This window comes from Corapipo altera, unplaced genomic scaffold (assembly GCF_003945725.1).
Source record: "Corapipo altera isolate COAL_440 unplaced genomic scaffold, ASM394572v1 326, whole genome shotgun sequence".
Classification (NCBI taxonomy): domain Eukaryota; kingdom Metazoa; phylum Chordata; class Aves; order Passeriformes; family Pipridae; genus Corapipo; species Corapipo altera.
Genome location: NW_020884945.1, coordinates 1,608,772 through 1,623,948, shown reverse-complemented (window position 1 = coordinate 1,623,948; position 15,177 = coordinate 1,608,772). Strand labels below are relative to the sequence as shown.

At 43.7% G+C, this 15,177-nt stretch overlaps 1 protein-coding gene across 4 annotated transcripts in view; it reads left to right on the top strand.

The window, feature by feature from the left end:
• TRPC5 (transient receptor potential cation channel subfamily C member 5) overlaps positions 1 to 15,177 on the top strand; it is a 93,522-nt gene that overhangs the window by 41,455 nt on the left and 36,890 nt on the right. For all 4 annotated transcript variants that reach the window (XM_027662407.1, XM_027662408.1, XM_027662406.1 and 1 more), the window contains one exon: positions 13,441 to 13,777. In XM_027662407.1, the coding sequence (XP_027518208.1) occupies positions 13,441 to 13,777 (337 nt within the window). The remainder of the gene's footprint in view (positions 1 to 13,440; positions 13,778 to 15,177) is intronic.

Sequence of the window (15,177 nt, the reverse complement as noted above, 5' to 3'; positions counted from 1 at the left end):
AGATTAAAATGTGCCCTAAGGTAACTTTGCAGTATATTTTATGGCAGTAAATGTTCAGAAGCTCCTTCTCACTTCTCATTTCAGGTGTAGAATGGTTGTGTCCTCAGGTTCAACTTGCAAAAGAGCCCTGATTGTTTCTCCAGAAGATAGGAAGGACTTAATAGTTGTGATCCCTGTTTGTGTGATAGTCACAAAATATTAGAAAAAATGATGACAGCACTAGTACACTGGGAAACATGACTAATTACATCTAGCACAGACATGGCAGTTTTCTCAGTCCACTGTTAAAGAAATCATTTTCGAAGGATTGCAGTAATTCTGGTCTAAGAGACCAGCAGGTTTGTCATAAATGCTCTGTTGTATATAGCATTTGTCTTTGTATTATTACTTCTCAAATTCCTTTATTCATGACTAATTTTGGAAGGAGAAAGATGCTGAGAATTTAATACAAAAAGACACAGTTCAGCTGTTGAGGATCAGTCTTCACTATGCTCTTCTGGCACCAAATTAGCTCTGCATTTGTTAATTTGTTTGCATTTCTAAGAAAAGATGGGGAAAAGTCATCTCTTAGGATCTTGCCAGTCACATAAAGCACAGTTGTCTATACAGTGTGTATTGTTGTATTAGAGAATCAGAGCATAGGCAGCATGCAAATAGAATTTTTATGTCCTTTAAGTTTTTTTTTTACATTACCAATAATGTAGAAAACCATAGTGTAGCAGTGAATGGGGTCTAGAAGGGCAGATTTCTCTTTGTATTTAACATTCTGCTGTGCCACAAGAATAGCAATATACATTCACCTTATTCCTGTTTTCTGTCACAGGTCATTCACATCTTCAAAACCAAGTGAAACATCACAGTAGTGGGTTTTTAATGGATTTTTCTGCTGCTGGTACTGGCAAATAGCTCTGGGTTTAGTTTATGTGTCTGTAAAAAACGCACACAATACAAGACACTCAGAAAAGAAATTCTTTTGCCTGTGACTATATTGCTTAGCACTTTCATGGAATTAGATCAAAGGAGTGCACAAATTTCCTCTCAGAAATCTTAACTGTAGTCTCTCCTCATCACTGTGCTCTAATCGATGGCAGGAAAGGAGAGGAAGAGATTTGTTTGCTTTCCCAATTCAAAAGCATTGCTCTTTGCTGTTTTCTCTTCAGGATGAATCTTCAACGGTTTTAGTCCTGGTTTGTTGTTTTTTTTTCCCCCAGGACATTTACATAGACAAGTACCTCTTGAGATACAGTACTGGAGTAAATGAATAATCATTCCTGCCGTGCCGCATATTTTTCCACTGTGTCTTGACTCTTGTCAACTGTGTGGCTGCAGTCAGAAGCACAGCATCACTCTCCAGGGAGCATGCATAAACCTGGAAAATTTCTGAGGGCGCTTCAGTTAGCGTATAAAAAGAGCTTATAAAAATATCAGAGATGCATGAAAAATGAAACGCGAGATCTGTGAAAATCAAAGCTCATGTCCTCCACCTCTTTACCCATTTTGAAAGCCATTCAGGTATCCTGATGGATAGCCACAGATCTTTCTTTGCTTGTAGGCATAGCTAAGTTATTCTCCTGTGGGTTTGTCTGTTTTCTTGCTATACTGCCTGGAGGAATAACGATACAGGGCTGAATATTTGCATTGTGCTCTTTAAAGGCATAATGAAAAGCCTTCCTTGAGCATGCACAGCATAAGCAGGCTTTTACTTTCGGATTTCTGGAAGGAAATCATACCAGGTCGGGAAAAGATCTTCATTAGGACTAAACAGGGGAAGCAGAGCTGCTCCTTGTGGAAGCTTTTTTTTCATTTCCAGTGAATCTGGAACATCCACATCCCTTGGGGTGTTCGATGGTGAGGATGATGTGGTTACACCATGTCCAGGTCTGTTCTACACGCAAACCTGAGTGTAAGTTTAGGGATTTCAGAAGCGCTGAACGTGCAAATGTGACCTTTCCTTTTCCCACACCACCCATTCCATACAACAATCCACCGTTGTTGTATGCAGCAAAGTTCCCACCTGGTGTGTGGACAATGGCCTGTGCTAAATGAAGCTGTTTTTTCTCAAACTCAATCCCAGCAGGCTTTCATGCACGTGGTGCTAACAGAGCTGTTATCAGCAGTCTCAGAGGCAGGACTTTGGCATGGCAGGTGGGGAGATTTGTCTATATTTGCACCCTTAAAAGAGTCATTCCTGTTGACTACTGGTGGGGCATATCTCAGAGCCCCTACTCTATGGGCTCGTGCAGTTGCCAGATCTGTTTGTTCGGTTTTGGAAATTATCTTGGAAATTTTAACCTCTGCAGCTGTTATAAAAATTAGGACAAGAGTCATTGAAGTATAACTTCTCTCCAAACTTGGAAGAATAAATAATATTCAGAGAACTGGTGGTTCACCAGTTTGACAAAGTGGACTTGAATGTTTATTTGAGGAAACAGTATTATTTGGTATATTATTCATGTAACACCAAAATGTTCTAACTTGATGAAGGTTAGCCACATATCGCAGCTGTCACAGAGCAGAACTGCAGAACACTCTCTTTTGACAGCAAAATCATCTCTGACTAATCTTATCATGTGCAAATTTGAAGAAAAAACCTTGGTCAAGGACAAGGACTCTGCTTGTGTTAGTGTGATGTATAGCAGGCAGTAAATGCCAGGATCATTCTTTCAGTCATTTTTGGTGCCTTGTGCCTCTGACTTAATGATCTCCTGGACAAAGACAGGAAATACGTTGAAAGCCAAACAGGTTGCACTGTTTTAAAAACACTCAAGGATGAGTGAGTTTGTCAGTTCCCTTAACTGCAAGTTCCCCATCAGTCTTCTTGCCAGCAAGAGAAGAGGCTTGGGAAGCCAAAGCCAAAGTACAGGACATGACTGATGGGCTTTCTACAGACAACAGAAACTGGAGAGAAGTGGCACCTTCTGTATGGTATCAGCCAAGTGTTCAGTCTTCCCACATCTGAAGGTCTGGAGTGTATTTGGAGTCAGCTTTATATCACTGGGGAAGAGTATATCATGTTATTTCATACTTCACTTTGAATGACACCCTGAAATAATACACTCTGTAGAAAAACCATTGCTATGGATTCTTTCATTTAGGTACAGAAGTGATCACTGGTATTTACCCGATTTCTGTGAATTTCAACTTCACTTCTGTGGCTTAGAGAAGTGAGTTATGAAACCCTCTACAGAAAAGAACTGAGATTCCACACCCTTGCACCTCCCATGTATACATCAGATCCATCATTGTCCAGATGAGGTGACTGAGAACACAGTTACCTCATAAGTCTTCGCTGCAGGAGAAGTGAGATGAATAGATGGGTTAATCATAACACCCTCCCAAACTGAGATCTTGTGCAGACTGACATTTAAAAGTTGTGACTGCAATTTTTGTTCTTGTTCCTTACAAACCCCAGCTGGCTGAGTAAACATCCTCACCCCTCAGCAGCGATACTACTCAGGAGCAGAGGTGGCCTTTAGAGGTTCCCAAGAATGAGAGAAGTGTTTATACTGTGCTAACTTGCTCATTCATGGATATTGGAGTAAATTTACTCATTCAAGAAAAGATAAAAAGAAGAAAGAAAAAAACCCCGAAAATTAGTTTCAGCGTAGATGTGTGTCAGGTCAGAGAGGAAGCAAAGGAAAAATAATTTTAGAACTTTTTATTAACAGTAATTGGGTAAAGTAGGTATGTGTTTAAATATACTTGTGAATGACTTTTAAAGTTTTCATGTTTGCTTTACTTATCACTTAATGTAAATGTTAGAAATCCACTAGGGAGAATAAACCCAGTCTTTTATTTAAAAGTCAATACCTTCCCCACTTCACCTAAAGCCCCTGAGAGCTCCCAGTTTTCATTTCCAGGATCTGTAACTGCTGAAGTGCTGCCTGCAAGAGGACTTAGGAAACACTAAAAGATTTGTCTCCAAATGGTTTTTAGCCTGAGTGTTTTTCCAGTGCTTCTGAGGATGTGTCCAATATGTCCTGTTCAGCTCTTAGAACCCAGGTGTGTGTTGGGGATTCACTGACTCTCTCTGAGGTGAATTCTGCTTGTATTCAGTGTACTGCAGCACTCTGCCTTTGGAAACCCAGCCTAGATCTATTAAATCTTTGTAACAGAACCATATCCTGGGATGCTTGCTGAAATACATCCCTCAGGAATTTATTTATCCATGTTGGGCTCTTGCTCAAGGTCTGACCCAGAGGAACCCTGTGCTGGTGGGGTGTTTGCTGCAGGAGCACTGTTCAGCACCTCCACTTTATTCACTGCTGAACTTAATGCACTTAAATCCTGCTGACACCAACCGTAAATACAAACCTACAGCTAAACACACCTTTAAGCACTCTGAGTAGACATGAATTTAATTACAGGCTTAAAGATTTTATAATTGCTTCTTCCATGGGTAGGCATCCAGGATTTGCAAGCATCTGCCTTTGTCCTAAGATATGTGGGACTTCTTTTATTTAAATAATTTAAGCTAATCCAACATGAATGTGTTAAAACTGTGAATTTTGATGAAACTGTGGCAGGCTTTGAGAGGTTATTCAGTCTTTCCTTTTGCCAGCATTCACATCACTGCTGAATTTGCAATTGCTACTGCTTAAGCTGAGTTCATGTGTGCTATCATCAGAGAGATGTGGTATGAAGACCTTTAGTTAAGATTCATATGGCATCATAATTTAAAATATTTGAGGCCATATGTTCATCTGTGGAGGATCATGTTCATCTGGAGTTTGTTTTATTTGCCAGCTGAGGGTTTGAGCAATTTGGGCAGCACCAGATTTTCTTGAAGGACTCAGTCCAGCTCAGCTGTGTGATCTCCTTAGTGGCAGGAATGCTGCCATTTGGATTTGCATCAGTGCTTCACTGCTGGTACTAACAGGTGTGTGAGTAGCAGCTGTGTTTTTGATACGATATTCATTCTGGAAAAAAAAGATTATCCCTTGGAAGTATCTGATAAGGAATGTTGAGTTGTAGTCCCAAGTTATACAGCCTCCCCTCCAACTACTTTGTCTTATTTCTTCCTTTTTTTTTTTCCTGTTGCAGAAAGTACTTAATTAACATGATGAACAACCATTAGGTGTTTACCCTCTGCAGCTCACACTTCAGCAGCAGAATGTAAATAACTTTGCAGTCATTAACAAGGTTGAACTTTAAAAAGAAATATGCTACAAAAGAGGATTTTCTTATTCATCTCACCATTTGCAACACTGCAAACTTGAGGAGGCTGGTATTTCTTATCTAGAATATCTGGTCTCACAGGGCTCACTGGCTCTCTGCAGCAGGCATCAAAATAGGCCACACACAGATTCTCTCTCCTGTCTTGAGATAATTTAGAAATGGGGCTCTTTGAGTATTGCCCACTGGAATTTCCTTTAAGAGCAATCAAACCACTGCATTTCCATTCTTCCTCAGAAGATCTGTTCCTTGGTACAAATGGAGGGAGAAAGGTTTGTCTGGCCCTGGAAGTGTTTTGTGCTACTTGGTTCCTAGCAGGAGCATCCACAGGATTTGGGAGTTCAGGAAGAAGCTGGATTTTGAAAGTCCAGTTCTTTGCATAACATTTCACCTTGCTGAAGTCAGAGTAAAAATGATGACTTCAATGAGTGGTGTGATCCATTGTACCAAGTGTTACAGACTGCTTGGACTGTTGGACAGTATGTATTAAGCTTTTGGGTTAAGACATTAAGATGTGGCGTTGATTGATAAACCCAAGTCTGTGATAGGACTGACAGTGCAGGACTTTTCAGTATCTACATGGGAGGAAAGAAATTCTAGGCAATTAATTCTGAAAATTCAAGTGCAAAGGCTCCCCAGCTGTGTTGGGGGGTGTGGGGTGGACACCCCGGGTGTGGTGTCTGAGTGGGTCACCCCTGCCACTGATGTGGGATGGAGATGAGGGGCACAGACGTGCTGCTCCCACCCTGCCTGGCCACACTGTGCTCCCCAGCACAGGGGGAGATGTGTGTCTTTAGAGACATCTCCCTTCCATCTGCCAGAGGGGAAGGTGCAAGGCAGCACCTCTGCGGGATGGGACAGGACTTCCAATTGAGTGGAGAATGGCAATGGCATTTATCCTTTTCATGAGAGTTTGGGGTCATGGGAAATCTGCCTTCATTGCAGATCTAACTAAACTACATACCTATGCTGCTACATCAGACACTGGAGTTGCCTGACTGTCACACAGGCTGCAAAATCTACCTCAGTTCGTGTGAAAATCTGCCTTTCCAAAGCCAAAATAGCTTTAATTGTAGAAGGCAATAGCATATTATAATACCCCCAGACCCAGTAACCTTGCAGGCATCCAGCTGCTGTGTTTGAGATGCTCTGGGGTACAGTGAATCTTACCTACTCAAATGAGTGTGAGATGGGAACTGAAGTTAATTCCATGGCTCCCATGCCATGTTTGGCTCTCAGTGGGAACCTCCCTGGGAGCTGGCGTAGCTGACTGATAGAAAAACTCTGTCCTGCTTATTAACACAGGGCTCAGCAGTTGCAAATTAGTGATTATTCATCTGTGAACAGCATTCACTCTCACCATCCACAGCAAGAGTGCAGACAAGAACTCCAACAAACTCCAAACAGAAAAGGCTGTTGGCAGCCGTCAGGATAATCAGAATAAAGGCAGAGAGATACTGTGCTCAGCCCCTGTGATGTCTATCAGGGAGCTATTTCAGTTGCTCCCTGAGGCATTCATATCTCAGCCCATCTGTGTCTGATCCTAAATTACTTATGACTATGAGAGATCAGGGATTTCCCCATAGATAAGGGGAGGGGGGTGGAACATAATTTCTGTGTTTGATATTTATATTAATGGCAGAGCACGCAGAAAGCATTTAATTCCCAATAAGAATTTAGGTGACTTAAAAATATCAGTAAAGATTAGTTATTAAGAAAAAGACACTCCATCCAGCAGCTGCTTTTTTCCCTTACAAATTTTCTCCTTGCTATAGGATTAGGTGGCAATGAGTATGATGAACACTGAAGATTAAGTTCTCTAATAGCATGATCCAGCTGCAAGCCAAATGTTACACAAAGACCCTGGCAAGACAGGAAGAAAGAGAGAACATAAAAGACTTTGTACTACAATAGTCTCTACCCTCAGAGTGCTTCACAGCTATGACTGGAGTTGCTGATCTCACTTCTTGGAAAGGCAAAGATACTCATCCCCATTTTCAGAGGCCAGGAGACAGAGCATCTTGCTCCCAGGTGATGCAGGGGTGGTGGACTGTCATGGTTTGAGATAGCCCAGAATCCAATTCCCTAGCTCCATCCCCCCTCCCACATCTCAACCTAATGTGAGATGGGTTTTTCCAGACAAAACACACCAGACTCAAAGTGGGGGAAAGGGAATATATTACAATGACTGTACAAATAAATACTATAACACATTATACACAAAATCACAACTATCTCTACCATGACATATAGTATTTACAATGGATCAGATCTCCTCTCCCCTCCAAATAAAAGTCCAGGAGGGAAAGAAGGACAGATCCTTTCCAGTCTCTCAGGGCAGCAGCTTCTTCTAAGGCAGCAGGTTCTCCTCATCTCATGCATGCAGCAGTAACTGGATTGTTGTAGCTGGATCTCTGTTCAATACACACAAGGGGGTCTCCAGGCCCCTTGGCCCGTCGTCTCCAAAACGAGGGTCTTTCTCTTCCGTGGACTGCGTAGCAGGGACAAGCTCGCGTCACCACGTCATACCACGAAGCTCAGGGGTCTTCGTGGCAGTCCCTTTCCTCAGGGGATTCAAATTCCCCTTTGCAGAGCTCCGTGCTCTGTCTCAAGGCTGCTAGCTTAGCAGCAGCAGCGAGGGGGGCCAAGGTCAACCCCCCCGCATTCCTTCTCCGTCCCGGTCCAGCTTCCCAGGACGCTCTGAGCTTCTCAGCTCCTCTCTGCAAGTGCTGTAGCACTCCAAGGCTCTTTCAAGCAAGAGTCCATCATCTTCCTCCTTCCAGGAGGTCTCAAAGGAGTTTGGGGGGTTTGGTACAGTTCCTACCCCCAGAACTCTGAAGTTCTGCTGCGGGCTCTCTCTTCTGCTGCTTCCTCCGGTTCAGTTCTTATCTGTCCTGGCTCTTATCCAGAGTCTCTGGACACTGCCGCCGCTTCTGCTCTGTCTCTGTAGCCCCCAGCTGGGGCTGGGGGGGGGGCCAGAGGCCCCGAGGGGCTCCGGGCCCCTTTCCTCGTGGCTGTTACATCATGGCTACTCTTCTACTACCCAAACTACAACTCTTCTCTTCCGGTGCTTGTGATATGTTTACATTTCTGCAGGAGCGCTCATTGGACAGAGCTCCAAAACTTCCAGGGGTTTCCACCCCTGGGGGTTACCACTTTTCAGCCTCTGGGGGAAAACAAGGTTCAAACCACTACATGGACTCACAAGAAGGACTCGGAGTTGCATCTTGTCCCCCAGTTACTCAGCGAAGTGTATCTTCAGCTAGGGACAGGTTCTGCTTGACAGGTCATGGAGAAGGAGATGCTTTTGGGATTACCTCCTCTAGAAATGCATCTGCAGGCTTATCTACAAGTGGGGACCACCCTGGACAATGTTGTGCCAGCAGTACCATGGGCTTCAGAGCATCCATCATGATTCCACCCCAGCTGGCAACTCAGCCCCACGCAGCTGCTCTCTGCCCCACAGTGGGGTGAGGGAGAGAATCAGAAAAGTGATAAAACCCATTGGTTCAGATAAAGACAGGTTAATAGATGAAGCAAAAGCCAAGCATGCAAGCAAAGCAAAACAAGGAATTCATTCACCACTTCCCGTGGCAGGCAGGTGCTCAGCCATCCCCAGGGCTCTGCAACACAGAACGGTGATTTGGGAAGACAAATGCCATCACTCCAAATATCTCCCCCCCTTCCTCCTTCTCCCGCAGTTTTAAATGCTCAGCATGAAGCCATATAGTCTGGGCTATCCCTGGGTTCAGTTGGAGTCAGCTGCCTTGGCTGTGTCCCCCCTCCTTGGGCAGCCCCAAGACGACTCAATGGTGGGGCTGTAGGAGAGGCAGAAAAGGCCTTGGCTCCATGCAGGTGCTGCTCAGCAGCACCAAAAACATCCCCACCCTGTTTCCAGAACAAATCCAAAATACAGCCCCACACCAGCTACTGTGAAGAAAATTAACTCTTGCCACAGCACAAACAAGGACAGCATCAAATGTTTAGTTCCTATATTAGCTGAATTGAGCATAAATGCCACCTTTTGGAGGCATCTCTTTTCATTAATTCAGCTGTCAGCACATTCTCTGTCATGTTCGTGGGATGGTGTCTTGTGCTGCCGTTTTAATAGAGATTGGAGGCTCCTATAATGCAGCAATCCTTGGAAAAAATGCTCCATACTTAACAGCATTGGAGAAATAGTGGTTTGTAGTCACATATTCTCTTAAACAAACAGAGCTCCTGGTGCAGTACATTTGCCTCTTATTCTGGGCCATCTACAAAACTGGACAATAAGCAGATTTTTAAATTATCAGCATCTCTGCTTTTCATTGTGCAGAAGCTTTAACTGATACCAAATCCTGTCACACACAATACATTCATGTGAAATGATGAAAGGCTGTGATATGCACATGCACTATTTCTATCTATGGCACATGAAAGGCTTTGCAAAAAGGTGAGAAAACATATTTGGGCCCATACTTATAGGCTCATACTAAACTTTGACTTAGGAAAGGCCTTGGTCTAGTGTTGAAGACGTCAACTTGCTCTTCCAAACCTCAGTTCTGCTATTGGCACTGAAGAAATTCGCTCAACTTTATGAAGAAATTTGAAATGATGGATGATAACAGAAGTTCCACAATACTATTAGGATTTCAGGCTACTTCAAGCCTAGAAGGGCTGTAACTAAGCTTTTTCATGTTCTTGTATTTTATGTGCATTGATTTAGTGCTATGAATCCTAGACAGCCTTTAATGAGTTGAATATTCAGTGGTTTAGTTTAGTAAATGAATTTGATGGTTTAGTCTAAGTAACAAGGAAAGGAAAGTTACCAAAAAGCAATCAATTCTTTAGCCAGCACACCAATGACTTAGTTGACTTCTTCATGATAATTCATAATTCCAGTGTTTCTGCAAACTGGAAATTTTTTGTTTTTTCCATCCAGCTGCACTGCTGGAGATTTAAACAGCAATATTTACTGATTTTAAATCTGTAGTTAGTAAGATGGACTAATACAAATTAATAAAACTTATAGTGGTAAGTGCTTGGCCTTGTCTTTAATAAAGACAGCATCTGATGGTTTGTGGCATTAGGGAGAGCCTCTTTCCATGTATGCTTAAATTTCCCATGGGCCATTTTCAGTGAGGTTGGGACTGGCTTGATCGGAAAACTTAATGGCTTTTTCCATTTCCATTCCCTTTTGCCAATCTGCTCTTTAAAGCTGCTCTTTCATGATGTGTGAATTTCTCTCCATTTGAAGAACTAACATCAGATACAACTGAAAAAGCAGATTTTAGAAATGAGCCATTAGGCAGAGAAGAGGCGCTTTTAAGATGCTTGCAAGTTGCACAGCAACCAGAGGAACATATAGTCATTTGATTTCTCAAATGACTTTGACTTTGACTCAAGGGAAAAACAGTTTTGTTCTCCCCTTAGAGCTTTCTATCATATGTGATAAAGAGAAAATGTGTTTATAACATTTTCTTCCTGGAAAAAAAAAAAAGAAAAAGAAAAAAGAGTTGTGCCTCATGTCAGAGAAGCAGGAGTTGTAAATCAGTGCAGAGCATATCCAGTAACAGCTCCTGTTTGGGATCTTAAATGAGAAGATAGAGCAGTGTAACCTCCTGTTTCTTCTAGATTTTAAGCATAAAGCACTGACCCTTATGAAATCAGAGATTAAACCCCAACCAAACAGCCATCGAGGCTTGATGGTTTTTAGTTTCTGTAGAACTGTTTCTTTAACCTGCCCAGAGCAGCTGTGGCTGCCCCATCCCTGAAAGTACCCAAGGCCAGGTTGGAGCAACCTGGGCTGGTGGGAGGTGTCCCTACCCATGGCAGGGAGTGGAACAAGATGAACTTTAGGATCCCTTCCAACCCAAACCAGTCTGAGATTCTGTGATTTTATAATCACTGTCCCCAAGTGTGGAAATGCTACAATGACATTTTTCTGATCATTACAAGGTCTTGGCTTTTTCTGAAGACCCTGTCAGCTATTGCCCACTTTCTGCTACATGCATGTGCAGGTTGACTCCAGATCACATCCTCTTCTGATATTCTTTCCCAAAGCCCTCTGGGACAGAGTGTCATACTTGTATGCTAGATGCAGAAGTCATCAGAAGTTTATTGTTGTAATAACACATAAAAATCCAGCTTCATAAATACCAGATAGTCCTCTTGGAGATCTTATTTTCAATGCTAATTTGGGTCATTCTATATATTTGAACTGCCCAGTCCAAAAGTGGTCTGTTTCTAATACAAACATCTTGTTATAATATATAAAATATATTAACAAAATCTAAAAATACTTATAAAAGTGAATAACTTCATCACACTGAGCAACTAATTTTTCCTTTTGCTTGACCTTGGTTTAATCACTTTGAACACGGTGGTGACAGTGTTCTGCTCATATAGGCTGCTCTGAGAACTGCACTTCAATGTCTTCCCAATATTGGGCAGCTTTTGTGGTGAATGAATATTGAAAAAAATATCAGTGTGTGCTAAAGCTTTTATTAAATTAATGCCTCTTTCACACTGAATCTGTTCTCCTGGTGACTAAGAGCTACAGGAATGTCTAGGTGCCTTTGGACATGACAAGAAGAGCCTTGTACCTGTCTCATAAATGCACATGGGATGGCTGACTCAGGATGAGTCACTGAGGGCAGTAGTAATATATATGTTATATGTGCTTCTTCCAGAGGCAAAAAATCATACCAATGTGGGGTGGCAAAACAGAAGGACTCCTGTATTCAGTAGCCCTTTTGGTACCACAACATATTCCTTCACAGAGCTAGTTTAAATTGCAGTGGTGAAAGAGTGCTTTGCCTGATAAAATATTCCCTGAGGGCAGTGAAGAGTGTGGTGGCACCACATCCCCCCAGAGATCCCTTTTGAATACAGGTGAGCCAAGTTCACACAGAATCACAGAGTCCAGCTCTTAGGTGAGTGGCCCATATGGGGATCAGACCCACCCCCTTGGTGTTAACAGCACCGTGCTGAGCTGATCTCAAATGTAGTGAACAGTAGTGTCATCTTCAGGTTACTCCCTGCTTTGAACCTCCTTCATAGGAGGTCTCTTCTCCTTCATCAATGCTGCTACAACTGTTTTTGTGTCCATTGCAAGCGTGATTCTTTCTGATGTAGATATATCCAATCATACATATATTGCTACAGGAGCATGTTTATCCATAACTCTATCCATGCTAAGCTAATTTTTCTGGTTTAATTACAGCACAGTGAGTATAACAAGCATCCTCAGAACAATGGCTGAGATTTTCTTTGAATTTCCAGTACAGATTAGAAATCAAATACGTAAAGAAAAACACAGTTGTCTTGGTCTTGCAGACATCTCTAGTTACCTCTGGGTCTGAAAAGCTTTGAAAACCACGGGGCTGTCCAGGTATAATCAGGAACATAAAGTCTTCTGGCATAGAGCAGAAATATTGTGGCTTGAGTTTGAAATCCCAGAGGCTGTTGGGTATCAGAACAGTCTGAAGTCGATGCAACCTGAGCTTGTCTGGTGTGGACTCACTGAGATGCAGTAAATCACCATCACAATGCTATTTTTTACAGAGTGAAAGTAAACTCCCAAGTGTCACTTCTGGTGCTGTGATCAAAGATTTCTTTTGGCCTCCACTTAATCTCCTGCATTTTAAAGCTGCTCTCTTCCTGAATAGCGAGGCACAATTACAAATGTGCTGTCCTGCTTTCCAACAGATGTCACCTGGCTACACCTCACATTGCTGCCTCATGCCCGGCCCACACACACATATTGCGGCCTCCTTGCACAGAGCCACGTGCAGCACCCCCCACAATTCTGGAGACATTCTCTCTCTCACACACACACCCTCAGAGGTTTACACCTTTTCCCTCCTGTCTCATCTTTTAGTCACTTCTTGAAGATGCTGACAGTGCTTTGTTTGAGGCAGTCGAAACCTGAAACCTTCTGAAAAGAAACGTGCTCGAACACATGGGGAGAGAAACAGCTTGTAGTAAATTTTCATCGTGTCACTTTTGCACGAGGTTTTTGTGTGGTGAGTGGCTGATCTACATGAGGATGCTTCAAACAGAAAAATAATACTTCTTCTGCGAGAAAAAATCTTAAATCCTGTATAGAAAAATAAGAGCGAAATCTGCCTCCTTTCTCCCTCCTGCCTCCAAAATACGCTTTTCCACCCCATAGCTGGCCCTGAAGGTATTATGAGGGTTTGTGTGGGCTCTAACACATATGTGAGGGGGAGTGCACATGAAGCCCCAATCAGTAATAGTCTTTCTCTCTTTTTTCCTCAGTTTGTTGCTCAGCCAAACTGCCAGCAGCTACTAGCAACACTTTGGTACGATGGTTTTCCAGGATGGAGGCGGAAACACTGGGCAGTAAAACTGTTGACCTGTGTCACCATTGGACTGCTGTTTCCCGTGCTGTCCGTGGCGTATCTGATTGCACCGAAGAGCAGGCTGGGACTGTTCATTAAAAAGCCATTTATAAAGTTTATCTGCCACACCGGCTCTTACCTGACCTTCCTCTTCATGCTCCTGCTGGCGTCGCAGCACATCGTCAGGACTGACCTTCACATGCAGGGGCCACCTCCCACCATCGTGGAGTGGATGATCCTGCCCTGGGTTCTAGGTAAATCCCAAACACGACAAAGCTGAGCCACAGTTGCCTGACTGGCACCCGTGGCAACTGTGTGGGTACTCATTCCTGATCTCAGCATCATCAGCATGTGAAGAGATTTGGCAGCCAGCTCCAGAAACTGTGCAGAACAGCTGGGCTCCTTCTGGAACAACAGATCCTGCTGGCCTAGGGCTCTTCTGCTGTTCTGTTGCCATCTGACTTTCCTTTAGACATGACCCTGAATAAACCGTGGCAGATGCAGCTCTCTCCCTGCTTCCCCCGTGCTCTGTGCAAGGAGAGGGTTAGGAATTAGCTTCTGGGTCACACACAGTGTCACCTCTCCTGCTGGTTCAGTTCTGCTGGCTGGTACACAGCAGCAGGCAGTGCCCAGAGCCTGTCTGTGCTCCTGCCTGCTCCCTGCCTGGCTGCCCCAGGCAGTGTGCAGGTACCAGCCCAGTTTATTCCTGGGCTGCCAGACTCCTAAATAACCTGCAGGAAGGTGAAAAAGGGAAGATAAGTCTCACTCTGTGCTGATAATCACTGACCAAATCAACATCAAATACTCTAATATAAGCAGGAGAAGGAGAGAGCCCTGATTATAAGAAGGTTAAACATGAGGCTCTTATTCCAGTCTGGCTTGGGCAAGCACAACTGGGAAGTGTCTGTGTCCTGAGGGCAGGATGTACAGGTGAGGTAGGGTGAGATGAGGTGAGTGAGATGAGATGAGATGGGAGAAGAGCAGACAAGCATAGTTTGATATATTTTTGATGAGACTATTTAGCCTTCCAAACTGAGGTCTAACACAACAGCAAGTGGAAACCTGTGGGCTCCATCAGGAGCACAATGTCTCCTCTGATTCAGTGCCCTTGCTGTGCCATGAGCATGTGGCACCACTGTGAGCTGGGGTGTTACTGCCAGACCTGCTCAGTGCTGGAGTTCCCACTGCAGGACCTACCATGGCTCCTGGGAGCTGCCAGAGCCCCAAGTCTCCAGGGACATTCAGTGACATGGACAACCACTGGGCAATGGTTTCCACACCTTTATAGCTCTCCTCCAGCCTCTCCTTTCCCATACCTGCAGGCTCCCCTCTCCTGGTAGCACCAGGACACAGCTCCTTGTTTCTGTGTTCCTCCTGGTTCTGTGCTGAACAGCCTCAGCTGTTCCCTGTGCCAGACGTGATGCAAAACAAGGAAGGAAAGTGGGATGTTCCCAAATCACTTCGGGTGGTGACCCAGGGCACTGTACTCCTTGCACAGCTCTACCCACAGCCTCATTGTCTGATCAAACTGATTTATGGCATTTGAATGCAGATGTTGGTAGAAACTTCAGAGTAAGCTGAGGAAGTTAAATGTCTTCCCTGAGCTTAGGTGATCACTTTAAATTTGTGGTTAAAATTGAGGGAAATGGCAGGC